Source organism: Serinus canaria, chromosome 1, assembly GCF_022539315.1.
Source record: "Serinus canaria isolate serCan28SL12 chromosome 1, serCan2020, whole genome shotgun sequence".
In the NCBI taxonomy this organism is placed as follows: domain Eukaryota; kingdom Metazoa; phylum Chordata; class Aves; order Passeriformes; family Fringillidae; genus Serinus; species Serinus canaria.
The window spans coordinates 24,120,002-24,147,775 of NC_066313.1; the positions used below are offsets into that span (position 1 = coordinate 24,120,002).

At 42.4% G+C, this 27,774-nt stretch overlaps 1 protein-coding gene across 2 annotated transcripts; it reads left to right on the top strand.

Moving 5' to 3' along the window:
• Positions 1 to 4: 4 nt before the first annotated feature.
• On the top strand, positions 5 to 23,054 carry CHD1L (chromodomain helicase DNA binding protein 1 like). Of its 2 annotated transcripts, XM_030234491.2 has the most exons (23): positions 5 to 157; positions 1,753 to 1,865; positions 2,610 to 2,716; positions 3,985 to 4,099; positions 4,452 to 4,483; positions 6,531 to 6,612; positions 7,831 to 7,993; positions 8,389 to 8,544; positions 9,653 to 9,745; positions 10,186 to 10,282; positions 11,602 to 11,675; positions 12,736 to 12,846; positions 14,395 to 14,509; positions 14,937 to 15,090; positions 16,187 to 16,352; positions 17,672 to 17,817; positions 18,186 to 18,349; positions 18,934 to 19,142; positions 20,185 to 20,283; positions 21,024 to 21,094; positions 21,351 to 21,465; positions 21,639 to 21,747; positions 22,432 to 23,054. In XM_030234491.2, the coding sequence occupies exons 1-23, from the start codon at positions 61 to 63 to the stop codon at positions 22,508 to 22,510; spliced, it is 2,667 nt and encodes an 888-aa protein (XP_030090351.2). In that variant the 5' UTR covers positions 5 to 60; the 3' UTR covers positions 22,511 to 23,054. The 2 variants fall into 2 exon arrangements, with proteins under 2 accessions (XP_030090351.2, XP_009100819.2); XM_009102571.4 differs by lacking the exons at positions 5 to 157; positions 2,610 to 2,716.
• Positions 23,055 to 27,774: the final 4,720 nt, after the last annotated feature.

Consider the following 27,774-nt stretch of genomic DNA (forward strand, 5'->3'; position numbering starts at 1 on the left):
GCCCGTAGCCGGCCTCAGGCGGCGGGAATGGAGGGCGCCGGGAGTGACTGACGTCCCGCCATGTCCCGCTTCTTCCAGGCGCTCCGCCGCGCCGGCGGCACCCGGGGTGGGGGTCCGGGCGTGCAGGAGGCGGACGTACAGCGGTGGGGGCTGACAGGTCAGCGGGGAGCCCGGGGAAAGGGTCGGCAGGGAGCCCTAGGGGTGTGGGTGCTGTCAGAGATGGCGGGAGGCGGCGGAGGGGCCCCACGCTGCCTGGCGCTGCCCAGCTCATAGAATGGCTTGCGTTGGAAGGGGACCTTGATGATTATCCTGTTCCACCCCCCCTGCCATGGCCAGGCACGCCTCCCTCTAGACCAGGTTGCCCAAAGCCCCATCCGACTTGGCCTTGAGCACATTGAGGGATGGGACATCCACAACTTCCTGGGCAACCTGTTCCAGTGGATCACCATCCTCAGAGTAAAAAAATTTTTCCTAATATCTAATCTAAATATACTGTCTTTTAATTTGGACACATTCCCTCTTGTCCTGTCGCTGCAGGCTCCTTTAAATAGTCTTGCTCCATCTTTTCTGTAAGTTCCCTTCAGGTCCTGAAAGGCCTCAGTTAGGTCACCCTGAAGCCTTCACTTTTCCAGCCTGGACAACGCCAGTTCTCTCAGCTGTAGTTGTCTGAGCTATGTACTAACAGCCCTCAGGCCGGAAATAAATAAAAGTGCAAATAAAGTGGTCAAAGTGAGCTGCTGCTGCTGCAGAGATGGCATTGCTGCCATGCTCTCCACTCTGTGCAAGCCTTCCCTGGATGCTGCAGTCCCTGTCCTTGGCTTTGTGGGTAGGTGGGTGTTTGGGCCAGGACTGAGCTGGCTTTAACCCCCCTAGTACCTCAGCACAGCCTCAGGCAGCTCTGTGCTTTGGGACAATATGAGCAAGGGTTGACCTGTTCAGTGGCCTCGAAATGGGCGTGAGTTAAAGTGCTCTCCACTGCCTGAGGGTGAGTTTAAAGGGGAATGCCAGGGCAATCCATCCTGCCTGCACGTTTTCCTTAGCTTGCTGGATGTCCTCACCTCAGTCCGTGGGCTGGTTTGGGTTTGTGTATCCTGCGGGCTGGTGAGTTACTTGATGCACTCAGTGTGCACATTTTCCCAGAGAGGAGAGGGCAGCAATGCCACAATACACAGCACTTGAGTCCAAGCACAAGGAAAGGTCTTGCCAACTCCTGTGTGACTTGCTTTGTATTCCTTTTGACATATTGTGCCCCATAATAAGGATTGCAATGATGGTAGTAGTCACAGTGGCCTATAGTGGAGGTCTGCCTTAGCTTTAAGTACAGAAAATCTAGAAAATATCTTGTTGAGAAATTATTATTATACAATAATAGATCGTGACAAACATTTCTGGTAGCCTTAAGTGTGTCTCTGGCTCTAGTACTTACATATTTTAGAAAGTGATTCAGGCTGAAAAGCCAACTGTCTTTTAGGAATTCAAAGTACTAGCCTAATTGTTAGATCAGGTTCCTTGTACAGTCTGTTGTAATGGCTCAGGGCATTTTTGTGTAAGTTTCTGAATATGCTTTAATTTAATTGCTATAACATTGGGGTCTTTGCTTCCTGGAGGGTAAACCAACTTCTGCTAAAGGCTGCTGTGCTTTTCCTGTAAGGCAGATGTTTGGGAAGACCTGATCTGGGCAGGACCTGTTTCTACTGTGTGTATGGAGTGCATTGGGTGACTCTAAGTGTAACAAATCACTTTTATTCCCAGGGATTAAACTTCGTCCCTATCAATTAGAAGGTGTGAACTGGCTCGTGCAGTGCTATGAAGTCCAGCATGGCTGTATCCTGGGTGATGAGATGGGCCTTGGGAAGACTTGTCAGGTGTGTCTTCTTCTTCTTCTGGAAAATGATCTTTGCTTAAATTTTTTGGGTTTTAATCTAGTGTTTCTGCAGAATGAAAAAGAAAAAGTACCCTAAATATTCTCCCTCACCCCTTCAGAATTCCATACTCAAGCGAGAGCTCATTGTCTTTTTTGTCACTCAAGTCCTGAGTTAAGTCCTTGGTAACTCTAAATAGGTTTCAGGGTTTTGTAAAAAGATGAGTGGCCATTCATCCAAACACCTTAATGCATAATTCATTGTGTGTAGAGCTGAAGGCACAATACACAGTCAGTACAGGGAAAATAATGTTCTTTTGATGCACTGGCACCAAGGGGATTTTTGTGTTTGTCAACACATGGATTAAAATTTACATATCTAATTTTTTTCAGAGGTTTATTGGATTTTTTTTCAAGTTTTTCAGTGTGTTTAAGTTTTGTTGGAAAATGATTGTTTGTGCTTTGGATCAGCTGATTTTATTCAATAGGTCTTAAATTACAAATAGTTTTAGAAAGTGATCCATGGTAGACCTAGTTTGTGACTGTGCAAGAAAGGGGCTTCATATATTGAGGTCATGTTTTAGGATCTAAGCCTTTTTGTCTGTATCCCACTTGATATTCTGTTAACTCTGATTTGTAATAACCTATGGAGACTAGCTGCAAAGCTCAACAAGGAGAGCTTATGTAGCATCAGGCTATCAGGTTGAACCCTTCTCTTGTTATAAAAAAAAATTTATTTGCTTTTTAGACCATTTCTCTACTTCTTTATTTGACAAAAAAGTTATCCAACAAAGAGAGATTTCTGATACTTTGTCCTCTGTCAGTTCTGAGCAACTGGAAGGAAGAGCTGGAGAGGTATGTTTCAACAGTTGTCTGGCTTACTATATTATTGCTCAGACTTGCAATTGCAAAGTTTGCATGTTGTAAGATTGCAAAGATTGTTTTCCAATGTGCTCCCTCCAACACTTCCTTTTTATCCTTTCAAAGGGGTAGAAAGTAAAAAGGGAAGCTGCTACTAAACCAACAAATCAATGAAGACTATGCAGTTAATGCATAGTCTTTACAATGCTGTGATATACATGAATCTATCCATCCTATATTATTGACTGACTTTCAGTCCAAATGCCTCCAGTAGCTCCTTGCATTTTATTGATTTGTAACCCTCCATGCTCAGCCTCTCTTAGGCAAAATCTGCTGAAGACAACCAGGAATCTTCATAGTAAAAGCTAAGACCCAAGCTGGGGGGCATGCCCACATATTCACACAAAATACATCACACCTGTGCATGCAGCCCATCCTCACTGGAGTGACAGTGCTGATGTGTATCAGGGTGACAGGCTGCTGTGCCTGAAATATGTACATTGGTGGTCTCTAGCCCACAGACTCCTTGTAAGAGGAAAGGCTAGAAATTAGAGGTTAGAACAGAAGTCTGTCAGTATGGCCATTGGCTGATGCTGTCTCTCAGCCTCTGAAGTCATCCAGGTTACATTCTGAAGTGAGCTGGCCTGATTTAGATAGATTTTGGGTTGGATTCGCTGGGAGAAAGTGCATTCCTTCATAGATCAGCAGTACAGCTTTCCACAAGGAATATTGGGTAAATAACAGTGGTGGGATTAAGTGAGGAGGAATTTTATGGTCCCAACAACTGGAACTGGTTTATCTGCTTTTTGACTGAGGGAATATATTTTATTCTGACTTGGACCTCTTTGCTGCAGACATTTTTTGTCATTATTTTAGTATGATTCAGGCCAATTCTTTGGCCTCATCTAGGCCAACTGTATTCATTCACTTGCTTATGAACTTTTCTCAGTTCAGAATACAGTTAGGTCATGAGACTGGTTTTCAGTCATCTGCCTTGGACTCTTACACCTAAAAGAATGCAGGTTTATTTAGGACTTGTCCAAACCAAAGCCAACAGTGGAAGTTTTCTTTGACCTGAGGTAAAAATGAGGGAGTGAGATTCAAAAGCTGAGAGCCAGACACATCTCACAGGTGTGTAGGGTGTTTGGATAGGAATTCTCATCATCTGTGCAGTGGCTGTGTTTGGTAATGAGGTCCAGGGTCATAAACACAGGAAAAGACTTAGCTTGGCTCACTGTTTTTGCTCTTTCTCTTAACAACAGGCTTGCTCCAGGTCTTTCTTTTATAACATATGTAGGCAGCAAGGAAGAGCGACCCAAACTGCAGGAGAATCTGAAAGGGGATTCTCACTTCCATGCACTCCTGACAACATACGAGGTACGTGATGTCTTTGTCACTTGAAAGGGGGGCTCAAGATTTCCTCGCTTTTTTGATTCCTCTGCACCACCCAGTTCATGCCTTGTCAGCCTACAAGTTTTCTTACTTTTACCCTTCTGGTTCTCTTCCCCCCTCTCCCTGGGTGGAGTGTGAGTGAGAGAGTGTGTGGTGTTAAACCATGACATGCTGAAGGTGTCATGTAGCTGTCCTTTTTTTTTGCTCAGGTAGTAAGTGCCTTCATCCCATTCTCCTCCATTTCACCATAGTTTGCAAGCAGACAGAAAAATGCTCTGTTTCTTAACTGATGTATTTACTTAAATCATAAATCACAGTTCATTTTCTTTCATTGCAGATTTGCCTGAAAGATGCAGCATTTCTAAAGTTGTGAGTCTGGTTTTAATTTCTTCAAATTTAAGTCTGGATATCTGTCAACGATTTCTTAAGTACATATTTGTATGTGCAAGATTCTGTGTTGTTTCACAAGAGACAGGGATGTTCTTAGCTTGTGATTAGAACTTTGCCTTTTCAAACTTGAAGTCTTTAATGTCAGGTAAAATATATACAAACTTTCCCCAAGGACAGTTTTCAAGCCAGTTAACTCAAAGCAATATGACACATAGTGACTTAGAGCAGTACATTAAATATCAGTCTAGCAGAAGACATCCTCAAGAGCTTCAGGTTGCAAAGGTATTAGTTGCAAAATTCACTGAAACTGACCTGCATTATATAACAGTCATAATGTGCTATCATATCCTGAAGTTTATTGCCTCCAGTCAGAACTGTGGAAGGCTTATGAAGCATTGTCCCTTCTACAAAGACTGATTATTCAGCTCAGATTCAGCCTGTGGGAGGTACTGTCACGGTCATGCAGAATTCCACAGGCATCTGCACTTGAAATGTGGAGGAATTTTCCCTTTTTCTTAGCAGTAGTGCCAGTGCCTTGCAATGGTGTCGTGACAAATGCTGGGGGCAGCTATACATAATGAATGGCTCAGTATCTTTGTAGAAGCACAAATCCAGTGGCCCCTGCTGGCACAATTTTGTTTCTCTCAGGCCCACAATGGGCACCCTCCTGTCTTTCAGCAAAGCACCTGTCCTTGGCCACTGCTGGAAGTAGCAGACTGGGCTGCACATCATGGTAGAAACCAGGTCTAAGGAAAAGTAGCCATAACTCTGTTGTCCTTACAGTTTCATATCCTGTTCTGTGTTGCTGCATAGTATTCTGTTTATTTTAAAGTGTAGCCCAGGGAGAGCAAGTAGCCAGCCCTAGTATCACAGAAATGTCAGCTACAGAGTAATTTCCTACTTCTAAAGCTAACAAACAACCTCAAAGCCACATCACACAAAGTTAGGGTTTTGCCCTTTAGTCTTCCTTCTGAAAAAAAAGTGGTTGCTAATCATTTGTACCTTGTTCTGTGTGGGAGCATTTGGAGCACTTTGTAAAGGAGGGTCAGAGTTATCAGATGTCTCCCTACCACTACTCCTTACAAGCAGTGTAACAGCACAAATGAGTTGAGCAAGAGCCATGCTGTAATGGAATAGATGAGGTATCAGGCTGCTCTCACATGAGCTTCTGCAATGCTGCACAGTGCAGAGTCCTTCGGCAGTTCAACTCCTGAGCTCGTAGAATAAGAGTAATGACACTTGATTGTTCTGGCAATGGATAACCTCTCTGATATAGCAGAGAGGGAAATCACAGCAAACAAAAAGGCTTTTTAGGAAGAATGTAGGTCACTGTGATTTCAGATGTTGTTTTCCACTTGGAGGAGAAGTGTGTGGGTGAGAAAAGATGGAGGTTCATGCTTTCCCTCCCCTGGAAATGACTCTGATGTGGAAGTTGAAACCCTAGTGATACGGAGACACTGAGGGTTGAGAAGGTGTGGAGTTTCAAGTAAGCCTAGTGGATCTACTGGATCACCAGTGATTCTGCAGCCTGCTGGAGGACACTCTGGATACAGCTGTATGAAAACAGAATAAGTTTAAGCTCCTGTCTTGGGTGATTTGCAAAAACCTTGAGATCACTCGTCCATCACTGCCTTGTGATCATTGCTGGGTTTTTGCACAGGTGCTAGGGCCTAGTTTCATGTCTCTTTTTCCAAATCAGAGACCTCCTTGTATGTCCAACAAACTTGTGTTTATGCAGTTTTCCTGATAGTAACAGAGGTGGAGAGAGAAGCAAGAAATTCAAGTGAATTTTGTTAGTCTTGATTTCAGAAGAAAACTTACCCAGACTATATGTAAAAAACTCTGTTGGCTCTTCAAAAACAGTACCTGTGAATTCCACCCCACTTTTGGTGTTTGCTTGTTGTTCATGGAGTGGGACCCCACCTCAAGTTGAGCCAAGCAGAGCCACCACTTACTTTGGTCTTTTTGTACTTACAAGAATGAATTGTCAGCCCCTAACTGAAGATGCTGTTTTTTGCTTGTTCAGCTTTAACTGGGCTACCTTGGTTGTAGATGAAGCTCACAGACTGAAAAATCAAAATTCTCTGCTTTACAAGACACTTTCTGAGGTAAAGTAACTCATCTATCTCCTAGTGACTTAAGACTTTTCCCTTTTCAGATTCTCTGTAAATCATCACTCGTTTCCATCAGAGCTGGTGAAAAGATTCCCATATTTCATGGCAGAGAGATAAAGGCCTTGTTGGCTTTGCATGGCAGTGGGCAGTATTGGAGCTTCCCTCTCATTCTGCTTCATGTTTGGGCTTGCCATGTTGGAGCACTTTGAAAGACTTGAAAAAGCCAGACATGGTGCTGAGCCACAGCTGTGCTGCTGCAGAAGTAGATGTCTGGCTGACCTAAGCAACAGGAGGCCATCTCCAGCTCTGGCAGGGTGAAGGAGCCCTTGCCTGGCTCATGAGACCTCAAGTCTTGAACTACTGACTTCCACTGTCCCATTTAATGAAGCCACCCTTTTTTACAGAAATTAGGAGAATTGCTCCAGCTTCCAAAGCACCTGGCCAGAGCAGCCCAAATGCCTGAGTGAAGGCTGCACTTTTTGTCATGGCAGTGAAACATCAGCGTGTGGTGTGTGCTGGCATCAGCAACAGTGTACTACAGTACACCTTGGAAAATAGGGGGTTTTATTGAACTCCTGAAAGTCTTTCTTATTCTGAACATATTGTTCATGGTGTCTATAATTCAGGAGCTTTGGTTATAATCACAGAAAAATAGACAGGATTCACCTCATCTCTCCTCCTAACCTATTTTCTATTACCAAACTTGAGAGAAATTTGTATCTTCCCAAAGGTAAACATATTTCTCAAGTCTCTTTATGGGGATTACTGTGTGCAACATGGACCTGATAATGTTCCTGTGTTTGTCAGAGTTATTCCGTGAACAGAAATGGAACTTAGTCTGATGCAGTTTCATGTCACTGTCCTATTCCAACTGCATTTTCCAGTTATCCCTCTTTATCTAACATCTAGTGTGCAGTATTAGACTGTAGACTGCATTTTAATGGAGTCAGTTTTGTACTTTGCTCTTATTTTGCTTACACTGAATTCCTTGTACTGTTGCCAGCCTAGTCAGTTTGGAGCTGTTTGACTGTCATACCATACCTCACGTTTGGATGGTTTTGGCAAATCTGCAGCATTCTGCGAGCAGTTCTGTGCTGCTACTCATCTTCTAAGTTAAGATTAAGAGTGGTGTAGGTGGACTTGTATATTGACTGACTTTTAATTACAGATACTTTTCCCTAATAACTTTGTTTTATTGCTGATTTTTTTCAGTTCTCAGTAGGCTTCAGCCTGCTACTCACAGGCACTCCAGTCCAGAACAGCCTCCAGGAACTGTACTCCTTACTCAGCCTTATTGAACCTGACATCTTTCCCCAGGAAAAAGTGAAAGAGTTTGTTGAGTATTACCAAGTTATTGAAAAGGAGGATGAGCCAGGTCAGTAATAAGCAACATTGTACTTCAGTCAAAACCAGCTTTTATCTTGACTAGGAAACAACCATGTTGTGTTGTCTTTATTTGCTTTCTTTTAATGGTGACAAGCTGTAAAACAAAGCCACAAAAACAAATTATTACTTTTAAGACAAGAGATTTCTTAATGTAGTCCCAAGTGTTGCAGGTATGCAGCTATGTTTTGGTTTTCTGTTTGTAAAGTGTGGCTTGAATGGTTTCACCAATAGATGTGAGATTCCTTTTACATTTATTTTGAAAGTGTACTTCTGAAGGTATTGTATAAATTCCTTACTTGGTTTTGTGTGGTTTTTTTGTGGTTTTCTTTCTGGTTTTTTTTTTGTTTTTTTTTTTTTTTTTAATTTCTCCCTGCCTCTGCATAGCCAAAGAATTGCACAGTCTTCTGCAGCCATTTCTGCTTCGGAGAGTCAAATCTGAGGTGGCTGCAGAGCTGCCAAAGAAGATGGAAGTGGTTCTGTACCATGGAATGTCAACTCCACAGAAGAAGTACTACAAGGCCATTTTGACAAAAGATCTAGGTAACTTTAGAAGGGCATTTTGAAGTCTATTAATTATTTTTAAAACCAAAACTAATTCCTGTTGTACATGCGAACAAATTCCTGTTGTACATGCATGCGCTGTTGTAAAGAAGCAGAAGTTACTTTGGTCTGCAGAGTATCTACAGAATAAATATGCCAAATTTGGATTGCTTAATTTTGTATTTTAGCTTGTGGCAAAATAAGAGACATATGTATTGATCTATTGCTCAGGTATTGCAAGCTAGGAAGGGTCAGCTTGAGGATCTGCTTTGGGCAGTCTCAAAGCAATTAAAGTAATTAAAGATACTTATCACAGGTAAGCCTGCTCCTATTGCATATTTTTGTATTCAAACAAAAGGGTGGTACAAGAAATTTTGGATCTGTGGTTCTCTACAAATTTTCTAATAGTAGCACAGATGCCATAAAGCAAATTTCAACCTACTGGATGGAGATAGGAGTTTTTTGGGAAACTGCAGGGTTATGTAGACAATGCAATCACTACCATCATGTGGCTTGTGAGTGCTTATTTGTTCCAGGGAAATTAAAACTGGGGAGTACAGATGCTTTGTTCTTCTAGGGCTTTCTAGCACTTTGCATGAATATCACCTGGAAATCTGAAACTCCATCTTCTACTCTAGTCAGCATATGTGCATGCATTCTTTTTTTTTTGTTCTGCACAAAAATGCAACAAGAAGATCTTGTTGCCCAGGAGATCTTGACTGTGCTGTATATTTTTTTTTTCTGAAAATGCAAATGAACTGCACCAAATTTCTTTCACTTATTTTGATCAGAAAAATTACACTGGCCTTATACAGGGAGTCCAGAAAGTGAGTCTGACAATTGAGTCTGACAAGGCAAAGTAGTGCTTATCAGGGTCTTATTTCTAAAAGCTTGTCCAAAAAGTGTGAGGGAAATTTTTTTTTAGCCCGTGAAAACAGATATATTAGTCTTGAGATGGGAAATTCAAATCCAGATGTGATTCACTGAGAGAAATACTCCAGTGCTGAAGCACTTTTGAGCAGTGCTTAGCACCAAGGCATTCCCAGTCACAGCCATTAATGGAGCATGGGCTCCCCTGCTCTGTTTTTTTCTCCGCTCTTTGTTCCAGATGCATTTGAAAATGAAACGGGAAGGAAGGTTACACTCCAGAATGTCTTAATTCAGCTTCGGAAGTGTGTTGCCCACCCATACCTCTTCAATGGTAGGAAAGCACTGTTTTCTTTTGGAACAGAATAAATAACTTTCTTGATTTATACAGTGGTTTTCTATTATTAGTGTAATGCGTAGAAAAGCAAGTAATAAACATTCTTGTACTTGAATCAGTAGCAGCTGGGAGTTTGTGACCAGTTCCAACACATGACAGTTCATCAATAATGACAAATAAAGTAGGAGACTGTGTGAAGTCTGAATTTCTGACTGCAGGTTTCTATTTCTATGTCTTCTGTCATCTAAACAAAGAAATCACAGTGCTTTGTGAACTGCTGAGGGTGTCATTTGGAGATAGAGAACGACCATCACTTCTCAAGCAAGCATCGTGTGGATCTGCTCAGCAAAAGTGATGGTGCAGACACACTGAGGTTTACCACAGAATTGTTATTTCTGTGGTATTAACTCTGCTTTTGAAACTCCTTTCTGTTCCAGGTGTTGAGCCAGAACCCTTTGAGATTGGAGACCATATTGTTGAAGCCAGTGGCAAGATGTGTTTGTTGGATAAACTCCTTTCATTCTTGTACGCTGGGTATGTCATGTTGGGATGGGGTTGACATAGGGAGAAAAAGTAAACTGGGAAAGCAAACTTCATTATTTAGCCATAGACTGAGCAGTTATTCTTCACAACACAACCACTGACTTATGTATTCCACGTTACTCGCTACCTGAAAGAAGTAAAACAAGTTGTATTGGAGATGGCAGGGGAACCTTGAAGATTACTGCACATTGCTATGTCTGGCCAAAGCATCTTGTGTTCAGCTGGGAGCAGGTGTGCTAACAGTATTGCTATTGTTGTCATATTATGGACAGAGATTTTCAGGTGCATTTTTGCCGGCATTTCTCAAAGCAGTTGACTAACTCTCTCATATGCTCTCATATTTGCCATATTTGAGAACCTGGGACAATAACCATGTGACTTGGTATTCAGCATATCTGCTTTGATTGTTAATTTCTTGAGGGTGGTTTCTAATGCCTCAGTTGAGTTCCTTTGTGCTAGCATATCTGTGTTAGCCTGGGAGGCATAATCCATGGCAAATAGGCAAAAGAAAAACCCAGGGATAAACTGAAACTTCAGAGATTTCGGGACTGATGTTCACAACCCCTTGTGTTGTGCTCTGGTGAGTTCAGAACCTGGAATCCAAAGACAAAGGACAGCTTCAACAGCCCTTGTGAAGTTCTGATGTGATTTTGTTGTCTTTGTCCTGCTGTGTAGCACCTTGTGAGTGGCTACCTCTCCACTGAATGTGTTTGCTGCAGGACCAGCCCTGTGCAAATTCTGGACTTGAAAATGTCTGTGTTCTGCTATAGGGTGAAGTCTGATTTAAATAGAGCACTGTCTGAGGCCTAGGGCTGGGAGGGAGGAGAGTTGATTTCTTAACACACCTTTGTAGGTAGAGCTTGATCTTTGGATATTATTTGCTGGAGAAGGAGATTTTCTGCTGTTACAGAGATGCTGATATTACATCTTCCCAGAATTTCAGATGCATTGTAGTGTGTGATTTGATGTGGTGAAAAAGACTTCATCATGCTAGGCTGAAGCTGGGGGTCCTTTTAGACAGGTTACTCACCAGCCTGTATCCAGCCAGCAGCAGAGCTGTACCAGAGCCCTGTTGCTTCTCTGACTCCACACTCTGGACAGGGCAAATGATGATGGCAGATAAAGCTGAACTGATTGCATTTAGATGTGGAGCTGAAAATGTGTGATGAGGGAACGGGCTGTGATTTTGGGAAGCCTTGGTGTATAACAGGGACTGATTATGACTGGTTAAGCCAGTGTGACCCCCCAGCAGGCTGTGAAATGCTGTCACAGTATGCTGAGGATCTCAGGGTTTCACGTTCTTCTTGCAGAGGCCACCGTGTGTTGCTCTTTTCTCAGATGACTCAACTGCTCGATATCCTGCAGGACTACATGGACTATAGAGGTATGTTTTGCACCCTTTGATAGGAGAGGGCTTATCTTAATGATCACTGCCAGATATTTTTCCTGTGATTTTGGTTGATCTGCCTGGGATGGATAAAGGAATGTGATGAAGATTTATTGGTTCTTATAAGACAGGGACCATATTCCTGCAGCAGCTCTGTGGGTTGGAGGGTCTTGAGTTCAGCTCTTTGCTGTTACCAGCTTCCTGAAATGAGCTGGCAGTTAAGTGTTCTTCAAAGTAGTTTTTTTGCCTTTATGAAATGGAGCTAACAGCAATGTTTCATTATATACCTGTGTTCAGTTTTCCTGGAGTAATTGCAGTAAAGGCAATAGGCTTGTTCTAGATTAACTTTGTCCGGCACAAAACACAAACTGAGCCACAGTTATACCAGGAAATTAATTTTTGATTAAAACAGTTGTTGACAGTGGGGCCCCAACATGTCTGAGGGCAGGTTGGATCAGACCATTTTTGGCAAGGTTAGCAATGTGTTCTTGGGACATTTTCTTTTGTTTCAATCCACGTGGCTCCATGCCTACTTAGGATTTCCCATGAAAGAGGCTTTTGTTTGGTGTTTATGGTTTTGGACGACTAATAATGTAGGATAAAGCCAAATGTAGTGCCATATCCCATACTGCATGCTCACAGCAAAGAACACTGAGGGCCATGGGAGTTTGGATAAGGAGGATCTGATGGTTGTTGGCCTGCTTTGTGGGGCCAACAGCCAGAACAGCATAGTCTGAAATGGGACTGTGTGCTGATGTTCTTTTACTTGGGCTCTGAATTTTCCTGTTGTGTTTCCAAGCAGTAAATTAAATGCTAAGAGTCTCTGCTTCAGACTCAGCTAAATTACTCTTTACCAACAGTCAATCTGGTCATTACCTCAGTTTATATGAGGTTTAACTGGGAAAAAACGAAGGAATTGAAGGCAATTAAATGAGAACCAAGCCAGGAGGATATGGCACAAAAAGATTCAGGACAGCAGTAAGACAATAGAAAATGAGGTAAGAGGGTAAGAGCAAAGGCAAAGTTTCAGAAACATTCACGTTGTTTGTTTGGAAAGGCTACAGCTATGAGCGGCTGGATGGCTCTGTTAGGGGTGAGGAGAGACACCTTGCCATCAAGAACTTTGGTGAACAGCCCGTCTTTATCTTCCTGCTGAGCACCAGAGCAGGTAAGTAAGGAGAGACAAACAAGCTATCTTGCTTCTGCACTCTTATTTTATTCCCTCTGGCAAGGTTTCAGGGAATTCTGAATCCTGCAGAGCCTGCTTGTGTGGGGGATTTTTGAGGGAGATAGGACACATCCTGAACTTGGGTCTCTCATCTAGGACATCTGGTTTCTGTGCTTTCCTTTTGGCAGCTGATGCCAAGATCCTTTTCATATTGCAGCCTCTTGAATTTATTTTATTCCAGGTTCCATAATGCCTGTCTCTGTGCCAGCTTAAGCTTAAGGAATCTCACTAGCATTTTATTTCTGCAAGCATCAGTCTTTAGGCAGAAACAGACTTCCTTTACGTAAGCTGGTGGAATTGCTTCTCAAGTTTGCTGAACATGGACATGCTCTTTAGCTGGCAGACAGACTGAAACGAGAGTCTTTTACCGTCCCGGGGCTGCCGAGAACTCCATGGGACTGCCATCTGTGCTGCTTCCCCTCTTTGCTCCCTGGGCAGATCTGTGTCTTCTACAGTTTCAAACCTCCCTGTCTCTGTTCAAACAAGCACAGAGCCAGGCTTCTGTTGTCTCCAGAGGAAGAATCCACACTGCTTGGTCTCAAGCATCAAACTGGAATCAGGTCTTCCTTTGGGTTTCTGGTTAGACTTGGCTTGATGAGCCTGCATCACAGGGCACAGAGGAGAACACACAGGGTTAGTGAAGGGAAGACCGTAATGCTGGATGTGTGTCAGGAGAATGTGTGTCTGTCACCACAGTGCCTGACCTCTCCCTCCCATGCCAGCTAGACTCAGGGTTGTTTTTTACTGCACACTGCTATGTCTGGCCAAAGCATCTTGAATTCAGCAGGGAGCAGGTGTGCTAACAGTATTGCCATTGTTGTTATATTATGGACACAGATTTTCAGGTGCATGACTGTCTCCACTTGCAGGGATATTCTGATTACAGGAAAGGTGTCTTGTCATGAGCTGTCCCCTCTTTAACTGCACAGTAGAGGTAATTTGAAATGTAACTGGGGTTTTTTTTATCTTTTTATTTCATGAGAGCCCAAGTTCTAACCTCAAAACCCTTAGGTCTCATAAATGACTGTGCTCTGATTATTGTATAGTTTGGCTTGGTGTTTTCCACTGTTTCAGTGGTGTATTTGCAGCTGGTTCTGTGCTGAAGCCAAGTCATGACTTGGGCAGTCCCTTGGGGCTTCAGGGAAGCCACTCCTTGCAGGGATAATCTTCCTGCCAGCAGAAGAATTATGTCTATGTTCATCAGTCTTGACAATCAGTCCCTTTTGCATTGGTTCACTCACACTCTATGTTATTTGATTACATTGCATTGTACAACTTCTTTTTTGGAGTGTTGCAGAAACCTGGAAGCTGGAAATGGAAGGCTTACCCATCCTTCTAGATCCTTATGAGACTTAGATCTGGGTTTGAGAAATGGATTGGATTAGATACAGTTGATCAGATCTGATAGAACTTTGCACAGTATAAATAAATCCTCTCCTTTATTTTCTGTTGGTGACATATTTTATGACCTCCTTCTTTTGTTTGTAGGTGGAGTTGGCATGAATCTGACAGCAGCAGATACTGTTATTTTTACTGATAGTGATTTTAACCCACAAAATGACTTGCAAGCAATAGCAAGAGCTCACCGGATTGGGCAGCACAAGTGAGAAATGTCACTACTTGTGGTTTGGTTTCTGACTCTCTTGGCTTCTCAGTATTACTTTCTCCTTCCATAGGCAGTGGAAAGTTAAAGTACAAGGATAGATTGAAGATCAAATGGGAGCAGAGAGGATTTTGTGTCTTCATTTTCCAACTGCAGCCTCATACAATCTTGTCCTTGTCATGTATCTAGGGTGGGAACTTTGTAAATTTGGAGTAGGAGATGGAGGGTGGACGTCTGCCTGCACTTTTGCAGTGAGCATTTCCCCTGTGTCAAGCAGAACTGTGTTAGCATCACATTTCTGCTGATTATTTTTGCTCATTTTGTTCTTGCCTTCTTTACCTACCAAAGGAGTGGGTGAGGGGATAGCAAATACCTTAGTGCACCTCAAAACAAAGTAAGTAATAAGAATTTTCTTAAACTTTTCAAGGCCTGTAAAAATTATCCGTTTGATTGGGCGAGATACAGTTGAAGAAATAATCTACCGAAGAGCTGCCTCGAAGCTCCGGCTGACCAATGCCATTGTTGAAGGGGGGCAGTTTGCTCTGGGAGCACCCAAGCCTCAGGGAACAGCAGAGTTACAGGTAAACCAGAGTTGTATCCTCAATTTGACTCCAGTAACCACCTTAGAAATGTGCCAGAATGTTTCTGAGTTTACGTCGGATTTGAACTTCTGCAAAGAGTTGTGCATTGATATGACAACTTCTGTATTTAGGAACCAAAACGACATCCCAGGTCCAGACAGCATCTGATGTTTGAAGACAGTTTTTGCAATTTTGAAGTGTGTTCATTGGGGAAAAGAGTGTGTTGTCTTTGAGAAGAGGGGAAGACAGAACCTTTCTTTGTCTTACTTGTTTTTTAATTATAATTAGTGGAAATTATAAAAAGTGGAAGCTGGACTCATTGTTTCTCAAACTGATCTGTCTCTGGTGTTTTTCTCTCACAAACAGAGCTGCTAAGAAGTCATGTGATAACCTAGTCAGCTTCTGGTTGTTAGTCTGAAACTCGGTCAACTTCTTTTGGCCTCTTGGCAAATACAGTGTCTCAGGAGTCAGGGCATGATTTATAATTCTGATCTGAAAGCTGAGGTTTCTGTTGAGAACTTGGCTTCAAAACATCAAGCAAAGTGACATTTAAGGGAACGTATCCCCTGCATGCAGCTAAACCTAGGAGAGGTTTGGATTTAGAGTATCCTTTTCCCCTTTGCCTGCCCTTCCTGCCCCATCTGTGTGTATCTCAGCAATTAAAGTTTCTGTGGGAGAAGTGGAACTGAGCCCATAGGAAATTCCATGCTGTTATTTTTCTCCCCTTGAATTTTTATGGTATTTAGGCTTTTGTTTTAAATGGGTTGAGGGCAAAAGCAAGCCTGGCCTTTCTGGCCATGAAGAAAGCTGCCTGAATGCAGTCAGTACAGTGCTGTTTTGTCATTTAGCCCTGAAGAAAAACGACTGTTCAAGTCTGGATGAGTTAAGATTATGGTAGATATGTTGTTGGGGCTTGTCCTGTCAGGTATTGGGAGAATGGGGCATGTTAATGAATAAGTATTTTGACAGGCAGCCTTAAAGCTTAGGTTCTACCACTCATACATCCTTTGCTTTTAAGCCTGAGAAGCTTGAGACATTGGGATTGACATGGAATTAGAGGATAATAATACTGAACTTCCCCTTCTCTTTGTTAAAGCTGAGTGAAATCTTGAAATTTGGCCTGGATAAATTGCTCTCCTCTGAGGGAAGTACTGTACAGGATGTGGACCTGGAAAACATCCTTGGAGAGACAAAAGGAGGGCAGTGGATAATGGACACTGTGCTGCCACAAAAGGAAGAGAATGAAGAGGAGGATACAGACAGTAAGTTAAGAATCTAAATAGCTGGGTTACTTGAGTGCTGGTAAAGAAGGCTTCCCAGACAGAGGTGGCATTTTTCAGGCAATAAGAAGAAAAGCAGAATTGTAATTAAGATACTTGGATTTTGTTTGTGGCCTATCCACAAACTTTACTTCTGAGTCTTTATGGGTATTTTTGTTCTTTTTTTCTGTCCTTATTTGCCTGTTTGTAAGATAATGTTAACAATATTTGCCCAGTTCTGGTGGCTGAGAGTTGAATTCCTTTTCATATTTTAATAACTCAGATGGAAATTCCTGAGAAATGGGGAAATATTAATATTGTAGCTACTGTTTTTCCCACAGAGAACTATTAAGATAGATCTACCGTTTTGGAGATGTTACAGTAAGTTAAGGAAAGGCTGTGTAGCTGGGGTTTAATTTTTTATCTCCAAATAATGGATTATTTGCTATGAAAATCCAAAAGGTGAGGTAAGAAACACAGAGTCATGGTGTCTATAGAACTGAAACAAACCTACTCTCTTTTTAAAACTCTTCTTTCCAGCCCAAATGTCACCCAGTTGTGGTTAATTTTTCATAGCCCTGTACTGCCTGAAAATAAATTCTAAGCATACTTCCCTCTTCCAGTGCCTTCTTTCCCAGAAAAAGACTGAATTTTTGTCTGGGTACACAGCAGCACTTAAATATAGATTTGTGACTGAAGCTGAAATGTGGCTCTGCAGGACAGTTATTGTCCATCCAGCAGCAGTTGCCAGCAATGAGTAATTATTTGCTGAGAGTTAGCAAGAAGAATGGTATTTTCTGGTGGTGACTTAAAAGAGGGGCAGTGGTACCACACTGTGTAATAAGTATAGGGAAAATAACTTAGGTGGTGAGCAGCAACCCTGGGCTGCCAGAGTTCTGTGCTTTTATTTCATTTGGAAAGTCAAAAGCAAAAATTTGCTTTCCCTTTTCAAGAGCTGCCTGTAACTGCATAGCAGAGCTGAATGAATTCTCCACTGGCAGAGATGGAATGACCAAAGAGAACAGCTATGGAACCACAATTTAAAATAATTAATAAAATTAAATAGGAATAAAGCTTCCTTGCCAGTCTAAACATGTTAAATTATCTTAAAGTAGAAGCCTTTGTGAGAGGAAGCAAATCTTGATTCTCCTGTTTCTACACTATACTGACTGGTCATACCAAAAAGTTGTGAGAGTGAAGATTTTTCTCTGCTGAGGGTAGAACAATGTCACAGAAGAGCCAGATTTTTTTTGATCTCACTGTTCATTTTGGGTGTTAGTAGGTTTCAGTTCCTTTTCACACTTTTAAATTATTTTTTAAAGATCACATGTACGTGTATGAAGGCAAAGATTATTCAAAAGAACCCAGCAGAGAAGACAAAAAAGCATTTGATCAGCTTTTGGATCTTCAGAAAGCATTGATTGAAGAGACCAGTAAGGAAGGGAGAGCTCTGCGGAACAAAGCAAACGTAAGGCAGATGTGATAAGGAACATGATGCTCTTTCATTTGCTTGTGGAAAATGGAACTTGGCAGTTTTCTCTCTTTACCTACAGCTTGCAGAAGGCATGTTAAAAGATTTGGATGTCAGTGTACTAAAGTTGGCTCTGGAATCAGGGCTTGACAATGCAGCAGTTCTGCTAACAGATCTGAGATATGCTGTAGAGGGTACTTCTACAAACTCGGGTCACAAAACCATGTATTATGTGACAATTAAGTTCTGATGATTAAGACTTGTGGACAAGTAAACAAATGGGAAAGGAATGTAGGTTAAGGAGGGCATCAGGCATGGCTTTAAGATGAGCAGTTTGTTTCTGTGATACGTCTTTCTTTCTCCAGGCCCTTCTCACAGGCCTTCGGGTAGAGTCGGCCAGGAGGAAGCACTTGCTGAGTGAAGAGGAGCTGGAGGCTCGGAGGAAGAAGCGCCAAGAAGCAGCAGCAAAGAGAGCAAGGCTCATGGAGGAAAAGAAGGCAGCAAAAGCAGAGGCAGAGCACAAGAAAAAGTATGTTTTGTATTGCATCTACTACTTGTAAATCGACGTCTGTTGCACTGTACTGTTGGAATGTGTCTGATTATATAAGGAAATAATATGCTCAAACTGCATAACATGGGTATATGAAGGTGGAAAAATGGCTAGGGACCCTAGCTAGGGTTCTTTCCTCCTGAATACCCTGCCTGACTTTAATTCATAGAGGGTGTCCTGAATAAGAGCCCCATGTCTGACTGTACAATCAATTAGTATTTGGCAGAAGCTTTCTGAATGTCACAGTTGGTCTGACATCTGTCACTGGCACATCTTAACTTTCTCCTTCTTGTTTCTGAGGTATTCTTCCTTTTCACCACTCCAAGTCACTCCTTGCCCTTTGCTATATGCTCCCTTTTTTCCATGCCTGCAACTGGCTTATCACATTGGCATGTGGCTCTTAATATTATAAATAAGAACTTTGGTAACCATTGTTCTGGCCTAAAATGGGGAGGGAGCAGAGGGAATGCAGGTCTAGGTCTCCTGTGTTTCACTGCAATGATTTAAACCAAGCTGTGTGCCCCCACCTTTGATTTTCATTGAACATCTTCTCTTGGTTTCAGAATGGCCTGGTGGGAGGCCAATCATTACACATCTACCTGCCTTCCTTCAGAGGAAAGTGGCTCAGAGGAGGAGTTTGAGGAGGATGAGTTTGGGCAGAATGTGGATTTAGATTATAAAGATGGAGACCAGAACTATATTAAATACGTCATGGGAGATGTAACCCACCCCCAAGCAGAAGAGGAAGATGCCATCATTGTCCATTGCCTAGGTGGGACTTGTGAACAACAGGAGTATTGTTGGGTGGGGTGAACAGGGGAGCTGAATTGTCCCTAATGGTTCCATAGTTTCTAATTCTGAAATAATTTGGATTTGAGTCTGACTTAATCTCAAGTGGTGCAGAGGCAATACAGCCTTTACTCCAGCATGTATAACCCACATAAGTACTAGCAAAGTGTGCAAGGGTCTTTGCATGCTTGCTCTGGATTTATGGGTAAACCTCTTCAAAGGGGCCTGTAGGGCCTGAAATTCTATATCTGTGGCTAAATTATGACAGTTCCTGAGAGCAGGGCCTTTTGTTTATCCTGTGGAAGCTGTAGGAATCAAACTGAGATACTGAAGTTCATCTTCTTTTTCTGGTCAGCAGAGAGAGACGGACACTGCCAGAAGCTGAGGTCAGAGTTTCTTGGTAGTTGTCTCTCAATACTGACAGTACAGAGGCTCTAGGCTAGTCTCCTAAGTTAAGGCCCCTTTTTAAGGCATTAAAGACATTAAAAGGAGTTTCTCCTGAAGCAGTGCTGGAGCTGCTCTCTGTCCAGGGCTACAGCAAAACATCATCCTCTGCTTTGGCTTATGTTACACTGTGCATGAAAGCTCACTGTGCATGTTTGAAGTGCAAATGCCAAGTAGAAGTGAAAGACTGCAAATGTCAAACACCTGGTGTGGAAAGCCCAAGGCACCAATGTGGGGACATACTACATGCATGCTCTGTGTACCTGTACGTATGTATGTGAGGATACTGTCAGGTTTATATGCTCAGTGCTATGGATAGTGCTTGTTTCAGCATTTTCAGTGAACAGTAAGGAATTTTTCTGTGGAGTTTTTCAGGGAACTGTGATAAGTTTGTTTTTCTCCAGGGCTGAGGTTTATCCTTTAAGATAGTCCCTTGAATAGTGGTTGACTTAAGCTTGTATGTAGTTCCCATATCTGGTTTTGATAATCATTCATTGCCTGCGTACAGAGCAGGTACCTTTCCTGCAGGGGTGGTCTCAACCTCACTTCTGAAAGGAATCTAACTTGCTCTTTCATTCTAGATGACTCCGGCCGCTGGGGAAGGGGTGGTTTATTCACTGCTCTAGAGGCTCGTTCTGATCAGCCAAGGAAAATATATGAGATGGCAGGAAAGATGAAAGGTAAGAGATTAAATTATGACCTGAGGCCGAGACACTTGAAAGAGGTAGAACCCCAGTGACACTGCAGGAGTGAAGTGTCTGGATACCTCGATGCTCGTGTGTTTTACTCTTTCTCTGGATATGTGCATCCCTAGCTCTCAAAGTAGTACTTCAGCGGGTGCTTTGACTTGGCTTGCTTGGAGTGTGAGAACTCTGTGTAGGGGCTGTCATTCCAATCTGTCCTGCAAGTCATAAAAAAAGGGGAAAAACTCCAATCTTGTACATTATTCACAGAGTGTTTTTCACTAAATAAGACAGAGCACTGCATCTTCTGTCAAAGTGCTTTCAAGAAGGACCTCAGGCAGCATTCAGCTGAGCCTTTGCTTCCCTCCAAGCACTAATCTTTTCCTGAGCACATATTAACAGTTTTGAGATACCTGCAGCTGGTTAGGAATTAACATCTTGCTGTAAGATGGAGCTGTTGATCTTTCTAATTCCCTGCAAGATGCTTTCTTCTCATTTCAGTGTCTCTCTTTCCATTTGTTGTCTTTAATTGGGATGTGTGTCTGTGATTGTGTGGCTCGGGAGAAAATGTTTGTCTTTCTTCCCTAAGCAGAGGATCTGACTGCTGAAACCATCATGAGGAGATACAGTCTCAGAGAATAATACAGAATGTGACAGTGAAATCACTGCTTCATTGACTGCTTGTTTATTCTTCAGGACTGATTTTTTATTTTTGTCCTGTTCTTTTTTCTGGACAGACTTGGAGTTAGGAGGAACCCTGCTATTCCCTATTGATGATAAAAATTCCAGGAGAAAAGGACAAGATTTGGTGAGAATGAGAAGCTCTTTCCTGTTTTGCTCTATCCATATGTTTTTGAAGCTGTGTGAAATGAACCTTATGTCTTTTTCACAATAATGGCATTGATTACTGAACATGGCTAAGTTGCAGTTAAATATTAGACATAATGAGTTCTTTTCTTCATTTATTAAAGGTAAAAGTTAGTAATGCAGTTTTCCAGCACTGTCACTGTGTCTCTTAGTACTGTATATAGATTGTATTTCAATTTATTGTGTTTTCTCTTTAGCTGGCCTTGATTGTAGCTCAGCACCGAGATCGGTCCAACAACTTGTCTGGCATTAAGCTGTCAGCTTTGGAAAAGGGCCTGAAGAAGATTTATTTAGCAGCCAAGAAAAGGAATGGTAAGTGTCTGTGCAGCAGAACAGCAAATCTGTACATGTGTGGTTGCACCTAAAGATGATGACCAATTTCCACCTCTCTGCTGATTTTTTCTGAGGTGAAGTGAGATCTCCATTGCAGATAGGTTGCTCAAAAGTGTTTCTTCTGTTCTTTATTGTTTCTGTTCCCTCCTCAGCAACAGTGCATCTTCCACGGATCGGGTATGCAACAAAAGGCTTCAACTGGTACAGCACCGAGCGGCTCATCCGAAAGCATCTGGCAGCTCGGGGTGTGCCCACTCTTATGTATCCTTTTGGAGTGTGTCTCATTCTGTTCACCATCTAGTAGTGAAATGATCCTGTAAATATCTTGGTAAATGCAAAGCAAGGAAGTAAGGCGAGGCACAGATGCCACAGTCCAGCTAAAAAACTGGTTTCTCTCACTTTGCTGTCAGTATCCAGTATTTCTGACAGCAACCAGGTACTCAAAGACTTAGCATTTTGGGTGATAATCACAGATGAGTGTGATTCAGCGTGCCTGTCAGGATTTGTTAGAACCAGGTGCTAGTCTTCTGTTGACAGCATGGGCTTACCTGTATATGCCACATCTGGGGGGGAACATGACTGGAATTTCAGATTAATGGAAGTGACTCAGAAAGCAGCAAAAGTGAGAATATAAAAAAAAACATTACAATGTTCTGAACAGGTGATAGCCTGCTTCCTTGGCTGAACATGATGAAAGTTGGTGTGTTAGGACAGGCTTAGGAAGGCTTTCACCTTCCAGGAAAGGAAGCAGGTTTACAAGGAGGCTCTCTTGGAAGACATGCATTTGCTATACTGACACTGTCAGCAATTCTATGAAACCAAAAACCTGAAACAAAGACAAAAGTATTCAGAATATTCTGGCTCTCTTCCTTGGTAACTCTGTTAGTGGACAGAGTTGTCTGGTACTTGTTGGCACTTGACAGCATTTCCTTGACTTTCTATTAGATACTATTTCTCTAGGAATAAAGGTTCTTCCTCTGCTTCACAGCCATATTCATCTTCAACAACAGTCTCAAAGCCATGAAGATGAAGTAATTTCACCAAGAACATGCACAAAAAGTGACCATCACTCAGGCAGTCCATGTGCATTCATGTCAGAAACATGGGTTGCACAGCCATTATTCACACCTGTACCTCTCGCTGCTGTGACTGGCCCCAGCATTTGCATGTTGTCAGTGGCTCTGGAGTGGAATGAGATTCTCTCTGGCTTTAGAGTCCAAAGAGGAAGGATCTTGGCTCAATCCCAGATCTCTTTCAGAGACGGAAAATTAAACTTTTAACTGATGGTCCATTGTTATCCCTTACATTAAGTTATTGTTAGGGCTTGGAATACAGTATTGTTTAGCTGTATTTCCCTGCCCCCTCACTCCCTCTCAAATTTCATACCTTATCTCACTATACCTCTTTTCAATCAGCTTTTTAGTGGTTACCTGGCATTCAGTCTACACGTCCGCATATAGCTCAGCAGAAAGGAACCTGTCAACTGTATGATAACTGTTTAAACTCTTCTTATTTCTCAGAAATCCATTTGACTTGCATTTGTTCAAATATAAAATTTAGCTACCTAATCATGTGGTTATAGTCTAGCAAAATGCTGACCAGTATCCTTGGAGAGGTCTGCAAGGCTGCCAAAATTTGAGACTGACTATAAATGATACCTTCCTTCTCCCACAACTCTTATTTCATTATGCAGGTTTTTGTTGCAGGTGTAGGGCAAAACCGGTTCCTTATTGCTGTCTAAAAAAACTGTGTGAAAGGTTCCATGACCCTTTGATTCAATTTTTAGGGCAGAGTTTTTGATGTTGGCTTTGCTCTACTGCAAGAGAACTTTCCTGGTTTTCACACTGTTGACACTATCATTAGCCAACATATTTTTAGGGTATTTTTGTACAACCAGGCAATTAGTAGCTCTCCTAATAAGTGCTGTGACCAGGGAGACTTTGAGGTGCCAAACTTAATTGAATTTGAAGTTCGTCTTCCAATAGGAAATCACCCCACATGCAGTGGAAAGTATGTTCCTAAATATCTCTTTGCCAACATACATCTCACTGGCTGCATTTACACTGCCCCTGTGGCACCATCTGCTTATTTAATAATTCCAGGCCTGCCATGGCTCCTCATGCTGACTGGTGTGCTCCACACGAGGAGAACCCCTCCTGAGCTGGATACTCTGTCATTTACTCTTGGCTGTACCAAATATGAGATTCATTACTTCCTTTGACCTGCTGGAGCTGAGGGCAGCCAGTGCTGCACGGCACCTCTGTGGGTAAGACCTTTCTTGCAGCTGTTCCCAGGAACAGCCCCCTCTGCATTTGGCAGAGTGCCTGCAGGATCAGAGTCCAACTGTGAGGGCTTGGAGGGGTCAGAGGTGGTGGGTGGATGTACCTTGTTTTCCCCAGCCTCTCAAACTGGCCCTCTTCCAGCAGGCCGGCTGGTGGCACTGTTAATCAGCTGCAGCAGCTCACAGTGCTTCTCCAGCCCGGAAAAAACGCTCCCTCTTTCCCAGAATTAAAACACCAATTATGCTTTTTTCTTTGGCAGCTTGACTGAACACATAATTTCAGTCTGCAGACTCAAGGCTCTGCTCCTCCACCTCTTCTTTTTCCTGCATGTTTATTGCCCTTTGTTAAAAGCTTTAGTTCCCAAGTATTCCAGTGTGTGCAGTCTTGTTCATCAGCTTCGCGCACACCTACGGGTTCTCTGGCCACCAGTTGCACATGAACAGAGGGTTTGTCCTGTGGCTGGGTCCCCCAGAGCAGACTGAAGTAGTGTGTCTGCCCCCAGTATGGCCAGCCATTCCTTTTTGAGGCCTCATGCCTTCCTTCATTCCAGCCCGTGTCCTGTGCCCCCCACCCTGCTATGACTGACTAGAGTTACAAGGGAGAAGAGGGCTGACTGTTAATGTCCCTTACCCCTTAAGGTCTACAGGGAGCTGAGGTACCTGTAACACACAGGAAAAGGCATGGTATGTAACAGGTTCTAGCCCTCTAACTCAGGGGCAAGTAAATAAATCAGGTTCTTGTCCTCTCTTGTCCTTTTCAACTGTACAGATGAAATCTACCTTATTTTGTTCCCTTTAAATATACTTAGGAAATGCTTCTGGAGTGTGGGGACTTTGTTGTGGGTTTTTTGCTTTCTTTTTGTTTTAAATGATGTTCTTTAGTAGTCTTTAAATCTGCTGAATCCAAAGAAAAGCTCTACCTCTGTCTGCTTTGAAATGGAAGTGAGATTTCAGCTGAATCCTGAATTGGGTTTTGCAGAATCTCAGCAAAGTAAAATTTTTCTAGTGTTGCTACCCACCACCATTTCTCTTTATTTGGGCAGAAACCATGTATTTCAGATAATTAATTCCTTAAAGGGCTCAGCAGCTTTTATACAAGTTGCTATACAAAATAAAAATGTCATGCTGTTTCTTCAGCTGCGCAGTACTATGCATTTTCCCTTTCTAAATAGAAACCACCCCAAAAGGGAAGTAAGGAGTTCTTTTGTAGTCATATCCCTCTGGCCTCTTTCTTCTTCCAAATAAGATTTTTTGGCAGCAGAAGAGCTGAAAAGTGGCACCTTGTGCATTTTTGCCATTGCACGTTTACTTAAACTTTGGATGTGAGCTGCTGGAGTGAGGTCAGTGGCTGAGAGCATGATGATGCACAGCTCAGATTGGCTGTACGAGCAGTTTCATCAGATAGGACCTCTGAAGTGACATCCAGTCTCAGGAAAAAACTTTGCACCCCATGCTGGAGGCTCCAGCTGATGCTGTATAAAAGCAGGCTGTAATTCAGAGTGACATTTATACTTGTGCTGGCTCAGCTCACGCTTGTGTTTCTTCACAAAGCATTGCCTCTGATTCTCAGGGCATTATGCACACAAATTTTATCTTTAGAGGCCTGTAACTTGAGAATGATCTTTCCCTTCTATTCAGGAAGTAGTAAAAGCAATACCAAGCACAGAAATTAATCAGGTTTTATGGACAAATGTAGACAGGTGATTTTGTCACTGAATTTTGTCAGAGACAAAATTATCTAGATATGTCACTGTGTGTTGGGGAAGGTGGAGCCTGGATTTTGAGGAAAGAAGAAGACTGGTTTCCAAGGTGATGGAAAAAATCTACACTGAATTCAACCTCAGTATCTAAACAAAAATAGTGTATGTGTGTATCTCCAAACAGAGCAGAATCTGACCCACAAAAACCATCAATAGAAAAATATAAGGATAAGGAGATTGATTCAATTAAAAATAAGTGAAGCCAAGGTCCTTGAGGAAAAAGAAAAGCAAACTTTTGAGCTGAGAGATGACTTAGAAGTGATGAACTTGACATACATGTCAAGTTGTGTGAAAACTCCCATCGCTTTACAGTATATGATCCTGGAAGAGAGAATGTAGACCTTTATTCAGATGATTTCAGCGAAGAGCAGGTTGCTGATGCACTGCGATCAGCAAATCAAAGTGTAAGACACAAATGATTTAAAACCCTAAGGGATTTGCCATAAGAATGGATAATGTCCCCCTTTCAGAAAGTGCCTCATGTCTATCTGGTTTTCTGTCTAACTCATGCTTTTCACAGTGAAATGTCCAAGCCTGAGGAATGCAGTAGATGGATTAGTAGCATTACATATGAGTGTCTTCTCTAGAAAACAGATGTCTGTATAATTTTGAATTTCCTGCAAGTGTGTGTATTTAATGTTGGACTACACCATCCACCCATCTTGGCCCTGGTCAAATGGTACTGCATTGGTGGAAAGGCACATAGACCCTTCAGAAAATGTGATGAAGACAGGAACTGTCTAGACCCTCATGTTTCAGGCAGGAAGAGAATGTTCCTGCTTGCACTTGTAAAATTTTCCTGTGTGTTTCTTCAAAGCTAAGGATACAAACAAGCCCCTCAAGGAGCTGTATGAAATGAGAATGCTAATCCTGTTGCTGTTGAAAAAAGCAAATCAACAGAGAGTTAAGGAAAGAGAGAAGTTACTTTTTGTAAAATCTGATAAAAGCTTTGGTTTTGGTGGCTTAGGCAGAAAATAATAATTTAATTAACTTGCTGAAATAAGTGCAGGGCATCTACTGTCCTTTCTCTTCTGCTTCCAGTGAATTTGAGGTTGCAGCAGTGACATTCATATGATAAGGATTGCTTTTTTTTCCATAGAAGAGAGACAACTTTGGAGCAAATAAAAGGTATTTATGATCTCATAAAATGATCTCAAGTCTGCTATGGAAATGGATGAAGAATCTGAAATCATCTCCCTTTCTTGTGTGCCACTTCATGAAACAGTTTGGGCCTGGCTTCATATGTGTGCCCTAGCTCCTCACCTATCTGTGTGTGCATCTAAGATCATGCCATAAAGCACGGCCAGATCATATACTTGGGCACTTACAAATCCTTCCTAAAACATCTCCTGGCCACTGTTCCAGCAGGAACAGGAAAAGATCAAGGCAGAGGAGAACAGAACAGTGTAAGTATTTTGCATTACAAGCACACTCTGGACCAGAAACCAGCTTTGTTTGACCTGGACATACTGGAGTCCACTAACATGATTCAGGGATTGGCACACCAGGAGCTGGGATTTTTTTAGCTTTGAGAAGAGGTTTCAGAGTGGAGTTGATGTGTGTAAATGTGTATCACTATGTATAAATACCAGTTGGAAGGGAGTAAAAAAGTGGAGCCAGACTGTTCTCAGTGGGACCTAGTGAAAGGAAAGGAGGGAACAGGTGCAAACTGAGATGCACGAAGTTACATTTAAATGTGAGAAAAACCCCATTTTTACTATGCATGTGTTAAGCACTGGAACAGGTTGCTCAGGGAGCTTGTGGACTCTTTGTCTTTGGAGATATTCAAAACCCTGCCTGACCCAGCCCCGAGCAACCTGCTTTAGTTGACCCTGTTCTGACTGGAAAGACTGGACCTCCAGAGGTCCATTCCAACTGAAACAGTTCTCCTGTCAATCTGTAACATCCATTCAGGTACCTTAAAGAAAACCCTAATCAACTCTATTTTTACCTATTCAGTAGTGTACAGGAGCAGAGCATGTCACAGATTTCTGAACTATGACCCTACTACACAGGTAGCTTGACTCATACAAAACATTTCTTCATGTCTCAGAGGTTTAAACAGATGATGAGAGATAAGCATGTGACAATATCTCAGAATCTCCCCCTGAGTCCATTTTCAGTGTATTCCTCCTTTGCCAGTCTTCTGTGTAACACCTTGACCTAGTTAGATGTGAGATGCTTCACTGCTGGGTCTAGCAGGTATGTGCACCGGGTCTGGGCAGGGCATGGGTGCTGGTTCTCACG

Bases quoted from the DNA above. Each gene is read 5' to 3' on its own strand.
- CHD1L (XM_030234491.2), top strand. From the start codon at position 61: ATGTCCCGCTTCTTCCAGGCGCTCCGCCGCGCCGGCGGCACCCGGGGT. The intron at 7,994-8,388 runs GTCAGTAATAAG...GCCTCTGCATAG, and splicing joins TGAAAAGGAGGATGAGCCAG to CCAAAGAATTGCACAGTCTT. The intron at 10,283-11,601 runs GTATGTCATGTT...TTCTTCTTGCAG, and splicing joins CTTTCATTCTTGTACGCTGG to AGGCCACCGTGTGTTGCTCT.